The following is a 12,173-nucleotide window of genomic DNA, read 5'->3' as shown; positions in this document are numbered from 1 at the left end:
ACCTTTGAGCTTTAATGAAATTTTTCTTTCTTTTTTTCTGTGTCCAAGATAACATGCATTCATATTTCTTAATCTTCTTAGTATTAAACCTAGAGAAATATTAAGTGTAATATTGTGGGAAGGAATATATGTTTTGAAGAAAAAAAACGGTTAATTTTTTTACAAATCTAATAATATATGCCTTTTTTTTTTTTACTTTTTTTCTTTGATAAGTTTTGGCTTACGTTCCATCTTAAAATTTAGAGTAAAGGACATTTTCGTTCTTGACCTTTTTTTTCGCGGACATTTTCGTCCTCAAGGAATAGAAAATACATTTAACTCCTAGACCCTTGAAAAACGTGGACATTTATGTCCTTCCGTTGAATTCAGCCGTCTGCACTGAATGGAAAAAGATGAGCTGACAGAGGTGGCGCTGAGGTGGCTGTAATGGAGGACAGGTGGCATGGAGCATCTCGTAACAGGACATATAAGTCCCTGGAGACAAAAACGACGCCGTTTTTGTGACCTCCCCCAATCCTGTTTCGAATTTCTCTGCCTTTTCTTATTTCTTCGTCCTATTTCCCTTCCATTCTTCTTCCTCGGCCCCTGCCTCCATCACCGCCGCACAACGGCGCCTCCGTCAGCTACCGTCAACGCTGAAAGACAAGAATGCCGAAAGCAAACAGTATGAGCAAGTCGACCCAGAAAAATTTGTGCTGAGAATGAACAAGAAATAGGCACTAGCAGCTGCCATGGAGGTAGTGGTTCCCAACACCATGAGCTGGGAGCTGGACCTGCCAATCCCAAAAGGCAACATCTTCTTTGTGGCCAATTGCAGACCAAGCGCCGCAACCAAGCCATACGCCACCATCCCAACCAAAGGAAGAGGAACACCTATCAAACACAAAACAGAAAAATGTCACTCACACATTCTTTCAAACACATTGCCTGCAAATAATACCCTTCACACCACAAAATTCAGAGACCAAAAAGAATCACACATAGAACAACAATATGGCAAACACACACATCAGCCAAAACCCTAACAGAATCAAATCATAGAACAGTTCAATTGCAAGCACCATCGAATAGTTGCAACACATTCAAAAGAAGGCAAAGAAAAAAATACCGAAAATAAGCGCGTAATCACTGTTGAGTATGTCGCCGCAGGGAGAACCACCGATAGGGCAAAATGCTTCGGAACCGATGAGCTTCAGGTAGGTAAGGTACGAGGTTTCAAGGAAGCCGATCCCGGCGATCCACGCGGTCAGCTTATGAGTCCATTCGCCGGAGCCGGAGGAAGTGGCGGGAACCTTGGTTTCCTGGTCGGGTTCTGCGGCGGAGCATTTGAGAGGCGGCGGCAACCTCATACGCTCCGTGACGTCAAAGAGGCCCAAGCTCCAGTGGTTGGGAGCACGGTGGTGCCAAATGGGCACAAAGGAACGAAAAGACGATAGGGACATGGAGAAGGTGAAAGTGGCCATGGTGGTGGAAGCTTCTAGTAGCTTCGCCGGCGTTGATGGTGGCTGACGGAGGCACGGCTGTGCGGCGGTGATGGAGGCAGGCGCCGAGGAAGAATGGAAGGGAAAAAGGACGAAGGAAGAAGGAAGAAGAAAAGGACAAAGGTGGAGAGGGAGGGGGATGGGGCAAGGAGAGGAGGGGCAGCTTAGGTGGTGGTGGAAGAGGGAATCAGGGGCACAGGAGGTGGTGGGGGTTGGAGGTGGCTGATCTATGGAAGGATTAGGGCTCATAAATGTGAAAGATGTGAAAGATTGGGGGTTTGGGTGAAACGACGTCGTTTTGTGTTGGAAGGACTAATATGTCCTGTTTTGAAAAGCTACATGCCACGTGTTCTCTCGTAACAGCCAGGTCAGCGCCACGGAGCCACGTCAGCGTTTTCCGTTGAGTCTAACAGAGTCACTTTAACGGAGGGCCACTTTATCCGCGTTTTGGAAAAGTCAGGGACATGAATGTATTTTCTAATTCTTGAGGACGACAATGTCCGCGAAAAAAAAGGTCAAGAACGAAAATGTCCTTTACTCTAAAATTTATTTAAAGTCATCATAAAATAGAAAGCATGGCACGTGGTTAAAGTTTAAACATCTGAAATATTAAGTAATAATGCTGAGTAGCCAAGAAGCAATAGCTCAAATGGCATAATCTCTCCGTACTCAATTAAGAAGTTGTGGGTTCGAGTCTCCATATATTCGGTTAAAAAAAAAAAAAAAGTAATAATGCTGAGTAAATTACAACTTCAAAGTAGGGTGCATACATGTAAATATTCCATTTTTGTTCACATTAACTGAATACATTGCCACATTTGAACCTGATCAAGAGCTACTTAATACTATCAATGCCATGCATTTGTGCCCTTACATTTATATTATTTCCATATATATATTATTTATAATGCATTATTGATACAAATTCTCCTGATTTGAAGGCTTTCTTTCTTGTTTTGGATAAGCCTGCATTTGACTTAAATGAAATTCTCTAAGATGCTGGTTCTATATATGAAGAATCTATACAGTGGTACAATGATGCCTCCTAATTGAGGCAGATGGCATAATCAATTGGAAGAATTTTCCAATGGAATATATATTTGGTTTTAATTTTAATTAATAAGATATGGACACAAACTATATTATGATGCCTCCCAAATCTTATAATCTCTTCCTTCCAGAGCTGAGGACCATTTTTGGGATCCACTTGGTGGCTCAAAATGACCAGGTCCAATCTTCATAGCAACTTTATCATCTATGATTGCAGCATAAACATCCCTTTCTGCCTTGCATATTTTTACCTTAAACATCAAATAAAAAGAATGGTGAGTGCTCCAAGAACACCATAATTTTTATATTACATAGATTACCCTTTAATTTGTGCATGAAAATATAAATAATGCGTTTGGTTTCTATGTCAAAACACAAAATGATATAATACTCTTTTACATTGCAATCCGGTGTCGTCAACCTACCACGTACATAAAATGTGATTTTAATTACATTTATCTACATGACAAATTGACAACATCTGAGTAGATGTCAATGTAAAAAGAGTTTTACATTAACACATCGAAATTAAACTCATAATAGTAATGACCTTCATTTTTCTTTATGTAATAACACTTGATTGTATGCTGGTGTAAAAGAGTTTTACGCCACCAGTGTATAGAAATTAAACTCTACTAGTATGATACTTACTATACTCCGGCAGTGTAGCTTGTTCCGTTGCCGGACAGACAAAAGAATGGATATTTCAGTCTTGTAATGAGAGAATATGTGATCAAAGAACACCGATGGAGTTCCTGGGTGAGTAAGGATGTATGCATATCCTTGCATCTCTTTTCCGCTTGGAAATCTCCAATGACCCTTCAAGAGAAAATATGAAGTGTTGCAATATTTGATAGTTTTAGCAATCTCAGTTATAAATGTTACCTCTAAAGTTTGCTTTATCATAATAAATGTTTGTGCAATGAACACTTACAAATGTCAATAATTGCACACTGCTACAGTATACAGATCTAAATGTGGATATATAAATAAATATAAAGAATCCAAAGAAATTGAAAGGAAAATGCCTGATTTAATAAACTCCAATCTTAGTTAGTTGCAGAAATGTTCATATCAACGGACGAAGCACAGCAGAGGAAAATGAACTATGCTCAATCAGATATTCAGATTCAAGCAGCAAGATAATTTTGTATAGGGAAGTCCGAACCTGGGTAGAGCCAGTATCATGATTTTCTATAAAAGTAACAGCACGAGACGGCCACCATCCAAGAACTCCAGGGGGTTTTCCCTTCTGATCTGACAATCGCCAATATTCACATTTATCCAATGCCTATATGGACCAAAAACCAGTCAACTATCGGCAAATGTTAAGGTAAGTCTGTTTATGTCAATAGTAGAGAAATTTTTTTGAAGATTTATATTTGCTGCCTGAAAAAACATAATTAAATGATGATACTATTCTCTCCCACATGAAACCAGTTAAAATCTCAGGCATTGGAGCAGCAAGCTTATTCAGGATGAGTATTGAGATTTTTTTGCTAGAAACATTATCAATATCATGGAAAAAATTATGAAAAAGAAACACTACCACGCTGTCTTTGCACTAATCCATTGCAAAAATTTCCAACAAACACTTATCAAAGCATATCCCCCGAGGAATTTGAACGTTCTTAAAACCATCGAATTGAGTGCTTACAGAGTGAAGGATCCCTTTGGTCGTAACATCGAATGCCCCCGCAGTACCATTGGTAGCATTGATCCAGTCAATGATCCGCTGCCTATGCGCGTCTTGATTATGATCCATCTCGCCATATGTATAACTGAGGGAATCCCAGTACTCTCCAACAGCAAAGTAAGGTTCACTTGCTTCGAGGTAATCCTTTACATAACCACCCCAAAATCCTCTCACAAAGTCAAGCCTCCACCCATCATAGCCAATTTCTTTCCTGAAAGACAATTCTTGTACTTCTTCAATGCAACAGAAGGAATGGCGACAATAATAATGTATTTAATCATGAAAACCATAGATTAGAGATGCAATTTTAAGCTTCCAAATCCACTGATCTTATTATATTATATTATTATAACCTATTCACTACTGACAAACTTATTGGATATACCATCATCTGATACAATATTATGTCCTAAGCACTAGTAATAAGCTATTGAAAATTAAGATCAGTAATATTAACCTCAACCAAAGTAACCATTCTTTAATATCCTTTCTCACAAATTCCTGTGAATGATCAATGTTCGGAGCAGCATGGAAATTATCTCCACTACTTTTGTTGCCTCTACCCTGTTTGGCAAGAAAAGATATCCAATATGTATTTTTAGATTTTCCCAGAAATATAAAGCACTTTGTATCATAGTATTTGAAAGACAGAACTTCAAAAGAACAAATCACACATATCATATCTACTTTACCAATTATAAGGCACTTCCAAATGTTTCAATCAAAGTTGTCTCGTTTATCATGAAGTCAATCAACACATTAGATTGTTTACACCACAAAACTTTGTGTACACGAAGATGTACATCTTCACATTGTGCATATGAGCATGTTCAATTGTGATAGGTATAAACAAATATGTTATTTGCTCCTATTCAGGGTAGAATTCAATTACATAGTAATTGGTGAAGGGAACAGTCAACAGAAGTAATCACTTCAAAATATTTGGATTGCCTACATCATCATAATCCATTTCATGACCTTGTATAAAGTACGAAAATTCAATAAACCGAAAGCACCAATATTAAGATATTATTCTAAATAGAAATATGTTATTGGTTTGAGAACAGGCCACCAAACAAGTAGGTCAGTAACAACTTCAACACAACTTATGTGTTCCATTTTGGGCTGTTCACTCAACAAAATGCTAACAACTCGAATATGACGTATAAAATTTAAACAAAGTTTCTGGAAATTTGCATCTATCAAACAGTTCTAAGTTCTACTGCAACCAGTTCACTTGTATTGACCATTCTTTAGGAAGATTGTCTACCCTGAAATAGTTATGGCTATCCACTATTGTCATTCAGGCTATTGGAACAAAGTTACTCTGATACCATAAAACAAAATACAATTTCAAACACAAAGCAGTGAAAAACGTTAAGCACACTACCACAGAACGAAATGTCTGTTTATCTTGATAGACATGCACACACACACAAATTTCTTCAACCTATAGTTTCCAAATGAACACCACTTTCATAGGAAACAGAAAGTGTAACACCTAATACATTGTTCATGAAACTATGTTACATGTTATGGCATCAGATATCAATTTCCTCAGTCTTAAGGATAGAAAACTTGACTTCTTGGGTAGGTTTTTGTTGCGGGAAGAGAGAGAGAGAGGGTTAACTGAAAGGCATTGATCTTCAACCTCATAAACAAAACCAGTCATGCTGCTTCTGGGTATAAACAAGGGCAAAGATCTATCCAACTTGATTTAAGATGATTACTAATAATATTAAAACAGACCAATTTTTTTGCCTTAAATTCTCAGAAACAAACCTGAAAATGTGGATCATCAGCAACAATTGCTCGATCGTCCCAGTTGAGGCGACCTCCAAATATGTTCCAAATACCATTCTGGTTCTTAAAGTGGGCACATCGATGATTCAAAACGACATCTCCAAGTACTTTGATTCCAGCTCTGTGAAAGCTTTTCACCACATCCTTCAGTTCATCAATGTTTCCATATCTATTAAATAAAAAAACAATTTGTATCAAAATTTCCTTCCCATGAAAATGTGCAAATGGTGCTTCATGTCTATAAAACCTTTTTCCAGCACATTGAAAGAATAATGCCAGATTCCCAGATAATAAACTGAATCAATAAAATAATACTTTTGAAGTGCAGAATATAAGACACACTTTCGATGATAAGCAATTTCCTAACAAGGGGTCATCTATCGAGAAATCATAAAAGTTTAAATACAACATTACAACCACATCAGTACCTATGAAAATAATTAGGCAAATAGAATGATTTTAATCAATTACCTAGAATTTAAATTATATAAATCCTTTGGCATGTATCCTTCAGGGGACACAGACTCCGTAGGTGGTGGTAACCAAACTACAGTAAAACCAAATGATGATAGTTCTGCAGCTTTCTCTTTCAGCTCCATGTACCATCTTCCAGATTTATGAGATTCCCAGTTAAACCCTTGGCATAATATTTCATAACCAGTGCCTGTCCCTGAGGATATTTTTGGTGCCTCAGGTGACACCAATGTCTCTGATTCTACAGAAGCCACCGCCTCAGGTTCCGCAATGGTTTCCTCTGAGAAAGTTGGAACATTGGTCCTAAAAATACTATAAGCTTCAGCAGCAAGTCTTTCAATTTCTTGAAGAATGCTTTCTTGTGCTTCTTTGGATTTTGTTTTTCGAGTCTTCTCAGAGGAAATGTCTGTCACTAAATGCCTTATTTCACTGATTATTCCATCGGTAAATGTAGAGGTAGGTTCCTCCTGACTTTCCACTCTTGTCACTTCCCTCTGGACAGCTTCTGATTGATCCTTTTTTTTGCTAGTAAGTGAGTTACTAGAACTTGACAGAGGGATATGAAAGTCATTTCCCTTGTCATTCAACCAAGTATTGTCGTCTAGCTTAACAACAAAAAGAAATCCTGAAAATTCTTCTCCCACAGGAATTTCTACTGAATTCCCCTTCCCGCTGTCCCTTGACTGCAGAAGTGAATACTCCAGTAAATATAACACGACACAAAGAAAGGGCAAATAACAACATTACTGCATTGTGCTTACTATTTAGGCAGCACTTACTATTCAGTAAATAAAATTGAAACAAGATTAGTTCAGAAAAAGACAAAGCCACATATAGCTGAAGAGAGGAGAAAAAGACAGTATAGAGGTGAATCATTGGATAAGATATTCAAACAATTCTGCAGTCTTAACTCTCAGGTGCAATATAAATTAAAACATGATTTGGGGTGAAGATCAAGTTCGAAATCCTTATAAAAGTATTTTAGTATCAGAACATCTTCACTAATAATTCAAGGCAAGAACTCCACTAATGGTATAACTTATTTATAACCTAGATCCAAGTGCTAACGTATAAAAAGGAAAAGATACACAAGCAGCAAGGCATTCACCTGTAATTTAGTTCTCAAAGCTCTGTTCTTAAATGCTACTGTTTCTGCTGGATGAGGAGCAGGTGGAACTTCCCACCTTCTCAAATCATCTTTGCAAACTCCCCAATGAAGGAGAACCTCTCCAGGTATATCTGTTTCTAAATATAAAAGATTGTTAGCTGTCTCAGCACATTTCTTAACGGAGACACTGATAGAGTTGCCGACAGTAACTTCTTTGGTAATTGGCAGCTCTACATAGAAGCCTTCTAGTTGACTATTTCCTTTTCTTGGCTCACTGGATTGCTTGCCGTTATCTTGATCGTTGCTATGCACTGCCTCTGACTTGAGAAGAATGTTAGATATCTGCCCCAAGGCCCCTAGGAGGAAGAAAAGAATGATACATATTTTTAGATCAAGGTTACCAAAAAATGGTGTGTGGAAACAGCTAAAAGGTCAAAACCACAAAACAAAGAGCACCCACAATAATACATATAAAACCCAACTAAGGATCTTTTCGAACTTCCAAGAGATATTACGATCCAATGAGTTTTCTTTCTTTTGACAAAGTAGAGATCAACCATATTGCTATTCTTTCCCTAGACTAAAATGGATATACTCCAGAACTCATTTACATATAAACTGAAAATACATTTCTTCTTTGTATTTTAGTTGCACCAATAATTCAATGGCTGTTCACTCTATTGATCATTATCTAAGCATCTTATGAGAAAGTGTTTGATTTAAAATACTTAAATACACAAGAGATGACCTATTAGAACCATGACCTACAAAGTATCATTGTACTATCATTTATGTGACAGTTGACACTCACTAAAGGAACACAGAGCAATAGATGAAACAGCATATACATATATTGAAGCAGCAATAAAATAAAATAAAAATTTGAAAAAAAAAATATAATGCTTAATAATTTTGATGTACCTGGCCAAAAACTAAAGCCCTTTTTAGGTCCAATTATATTAGCATCCTCCTTCAGGTAGCTGACTAGAGGAACCTTGAAATCTCTTCCTTTGTGTTGAAACCAAGCACCAGTTTCCTCATCCTGGGTCGACAGGACCACACAAAAACATAATAAAATGAGGCAAAAAGAAAAGTTTAGTCAAGTCCCATAGATCAATCACAAATCCAACATGAATAAATTAAATCCCAAACAACAACTTGCTACAAAACAAACCTTGAGAACAAAATTAATTGCGGAGATTTCACTGTTGGATGTAAGATCAATCTTGACCTCATGAAAATTATCTCCTTCAGAAGATGACGTTGATTTCTTCAAAGGTGTCTCAATTGCATAGTCCTGAAATTTTTTACTTTACAGTCAAACTTTGCATCCCAATAATGATCAAGTGCCATGTGTGAAATCATGAGAAAAACAAGAAAACTTTGTAAAATCATGAGAAAAACAAGAAAACTTTGTATACCTTTATAGGAACAGATCCTGGGGGTATCATATCACGAGGAGGCTGATCCCATTCACTGCATAATCAATCTTTTAGATCCAATCGTCTATCTTAATTGGATCAATAACAACAGAACTTAAAGAAAGTACAATCATCAAGAATTTCAAACAAAACAAGAGTTGAAGAAAAACCAATAACACTTAGTTTAGCATTGATGTTACCTTCCAACATCATCTAAGCGGGAAACTCCCCAGTGAAGAACCCATTTCCCAGGTAGATTGCAACCCACAGTTAGCTCCCAATTTCTTAAGTCTTTGCCCTGATCCAATCTAACAAAGATTTGTCCCTCCAACTGTAGATTCCATTTCAAGTAAGACAACAATTCATCAATGCCAAAGACCAAATTTTATTGTATAACAACACAATAAGAATTAAACAAATTAAAGATGGGAAAATAAAAAAATACTGTCTTTCATATTAGGTTTACTACTTTTTGAAAAAGTGCAACATACAACTTATTATATACTACTACACTATTACCAATCTGTTTGATTGGTCAGAAAATCAAACGAAACCAAAAGAAAACGAAAAGCAAATAATAACCAACAGCAATAAAAGCTGATTGAGCTGATCCAAAGATTCACCCCCCCCCCTTCAACTTTTTTGAGGGGAAAAAAAAAATCACAGAACAACTCTAAATTCTAACGATACCCTTTACTTCTTCTCAGTTTCCACATAAAAAACAATTTTTTTTCTAGGTATTCCATAACTTGCTCCATAAAGCAAGCAATATAAGAGAATTAAAAAATAAATAAAAAAAGAGGAAAATAGAGAGGAGAGAGACCAATTCAGTTCTGTTGATGGGGAAAATCTTGCTGAATAATACATCAGATGATTGAAGGGGCTCGAGGGTATCAGTGTTCGCGGCAAAAGCTTCAAACTTTGGAGCGTGGAGCCTGTGGGATACCGACCAAGACCAAGAGGAACTCTTGATGATGGTGGAAGAAGAGAGAGAAGAAGGTGGAGGGAACAACAATGTCTTGGGCTTGGAAGAGCGGTGAATAATGGAAATGGGGATGCCTCTGCGTGTGTTGAAGCCGAAGAGTGGTTCCAAAGTGAGGGTTGTGGACATGCTCATGCTGAAAGCTCAATGATGAATGTTAATGAGAAGAAGGAGAAGAAGATGCAAAAGGAAGTTTTCTCAGTTTGCAGCAACTTGAAAGTGTGGACAACAGATTTTTTTTAGTTAGAAAACCCAAATTTTTTTTTTCTACAAATTTGAAAAAACACAAAAACATCATTAAGTATTGCATAAAAGATACAATTATATTTATCCAACATTTCTTCGACATACATTTTGTGAATCGGTTCGCTACGTTACCAACAGTATATCTGCCAACTTCTGCCAACTTTTATTTATAATTATGTTTTATGGAAGTGTGTTCGTAGATGTGTCTAATAAAAATGTCTTTTTATATCTATGTTTAATAAAAGTGTCTTTATAAATATATTTTCTGGATGTGTCTCTTTATATATGTATTTAAAATATATTAATTATTAGACACATCCACGAACACACTTCTATGAAACACAATTATAAATAAGAGTTGGCAGAAGTTGGCAGATAATATGTTAGTACTCTATACTTTTCCTTTGTGAATATATTTAAACACATTCTAGTATAATTATATATTCTAATTTTATTCTTGATTTATAATTTTTAAAAAAATTTAAAAATAATATATTACTGATTATTAACGCAACAAAATATATAAAATATTTTATATAATTATAAAATATAAAAACATTATTAAAAGAAATTATGTGCACTTAATATTAACAAAATATTAAAATATTGTTATAATTATCTAAAGAAGTTATATTTATATAAAAAACAAAATAATATAGATTCAATCATTAGATCTAAATAAATTTTTAGGATTAAATTTTGAAATAATTAAACCATTTATTTGCATCTTCCTCATTTGTTTTTTCCCAAACTATTATTAAAATTGAAATGATTAAATAGTTAGTATTAAAGCAAGGTCTACTATTTTGTGATTGAAATTGATCTTGACATTAATATTGGAATAATGTATTAATGATACTATATAAATATCTTTTTATTTTTCATATTTTGTTCTTAATTAAGTATAATATATTATTATTAATAAAAATTGTACCTAATTTTTTATATCTATTATATAACTATCTCTATTTTTGTTATTTATTATTCTATTTCTATACAAATGTCAACCAAGTGTTAAGATTTGATCTTTGTCTAATATATACGAAAATTTAAAACTCCAAACTAATTAGTGAATATTAATTATCATGTACGACAATAAATACTCTAATTATAAGTCAAAAAGTGTCGTCTTTTATTATTTTATAAGTTATTGTTATTTAGGATAGCTTATTGATCAATTTTCCGAGCGATCATGAATTGGGATTATCTTTAATCTGTTGTATGGATGAAATCATCAAAAGCATACCTTAATCTCAAACAGAGATATATTTATTTAAAATTGCCCAACTTGTTTGAGCAAATCGAGAATTCAAGCAACGTAGCATTAATCATATATTTTAACTCAGATCATGCAAGGTTTAAGGATATGATCCACGATTTTTGTTGTTTTGCACATGTTTATGTTGTTTTGTACATATTTTACTTTATTTTTAATTGTAGATTGATTTTAATGTTTTATTTTTCGTACAAATGTTAATATATCAATTCAATTATTGGAAAGTGATCACGGGAAAAAATATCGTCTGTCAAGAAATATCAATATAATTTGTGGTTCTCTCTACTACGTAGGAGCTTATTTTTCACTTACTTTAATTAATAACGTTTAGATAAAAAGTTAAGTTGAAATGAAGAAAAATAATTTAATTATCGGAATATCTTTAAAGTTGTCTTTTTAGTTTTTAACTTGGCTCAAGATATGACGAAAGGAGATTACCATCAATCTACAGGTGTGGATTCTCTCCAACCGTTGAGAACAGGTTCATATGTGAGATCATTAAAAATTTCAAAGAGGTACTTGATATATATTAATCTTGATCACAAAATTTCAGTAACTAACCAACTATATAATTAGGTGAATTATATGGTAAAGATATAAGTTTAAAGATCTTTCTTTATATGGGATGAAAGAGAA

The 12,173-nt window shown here is 35.0% G+C and overlaps 2 protein-coding genes across 2 annotated transcripts; both read right to left on the bottom strand.

Moving 5' to 3' along the window:
- Nucleotides 1–150: 150 nt before the first annotated feature.
- Nucleotides 151–2,148, bottom strand: LOC112734034 (thiol-disulfide oxidoreductase LTO1). Its single transcript, XM_025783215.3, has 2 exons — nt 1,109–2,148; nt 151–873 (listed from the first exon to the last, which is right to left on the bottom strand). Exons 1-2 carry the CDS (start codon nt 1,728–1,730, stop codon nt 620–622), a joined length of 876 nt encoding a protein of 291 aa, XP_025639000.1. The 5' UTR covers nt 1,731–2,148; the 3' UTR covers nt 151–619.
- A 77-nt stretch (nt 2,149–2,225) lies between these two features.
- LOC112734032 (alpha-amylase 3, chloroplastic) lies at nt 2,226–10,314 on the bottom strand. Its single transcript, XM_025783212.3, has 13 exons — nt 9,857–10,314; nt 9,234–9,364; nt 9,034–9,088; nt 8,787–8,909; nt 8,534–8,654; nt 7,613–7,968; nt 6,502–7,187; nt 6,010–6,199; nt 4,685–4,791; nt 4,189–4,438; nt 3,700–3,822; nt 3,183–3,350; nt 2,226–2,782 (listed from the first exon to the last, which is right to left on the bottom strand). The coding sequence occupies exons 1-13, from the start codon at nt 10,148–10,150 to the stop codon at nt 2,624–2,626; spliced, it is 2,763 nt and encodes a 920-aa protein (XP_025638997.1). The 5' UTR covers nt 10,151–10,314; the 3' UTR covers nt 2,226–2,623.
- Between the last annotated feature and the right edge of the window lie 1,859 nt (nt 10,315–12,173).

The sequence above is a fragment of the Arachis hypogaea genome, chromosome 3, assembly GCF_003086295.3.
Source record: "Arachis hypogaea cultivar Tifrunner chromosome 3, arahy.Tifrunner.gnm2.J5K5, whole genome shotgun sequence".
In the NCBI taxonomy this organism is placed as follows: Eukaryota; Viridiplantae; Streptophyta; class Magnoliopsida; order Fabales; family Fabaceae; genus Arachis; species Arachis hypogaea.
The sequence above is the reverse complement of the archived record's forward strand: the minus strand, read 5'-3'. Positions and strand labels throughout refer to the sequence as shown.

Bases quoted from the DNA above. Each gene is read 5' to 3' on its own strand.
- LOC112734032 (XM_025783212.3), bottom strand. From the start codon at position 10,150: ATGAGCATGTCCACAACCCTCACTTTGGAACCACTCTTCGGCTTCAAC. The intron at 9,365-9,856 runs GTCTCTCTCCTC...TGGAATCTACAG, and splicing joins CCATCAACAGAACTGAATTG to TTGGAGGGACAAATCTTTGT. The intron at 4,439-4,684 runs GTTAATATTACT...ATTGTCTTTCAG, and splicing joins GAATGGTTACTTTGGTTGAG to GAAAGAAATTGGCTATGATG.
- LOC112734034 (XM_025783215.3), bottom strand. From the start codon at position 1,730: ATGAGCCCTAATCCTTCCATAGATCAGCCACCTCCAACCCCCACCACC. The intron at 874-1,108 runs GTATTTTTTTCT...TGTGTTTGATAG, and splicing joins TGATTACGCGCTTATTTTCG to GTGTTCCTCTTCCTTTGGTT.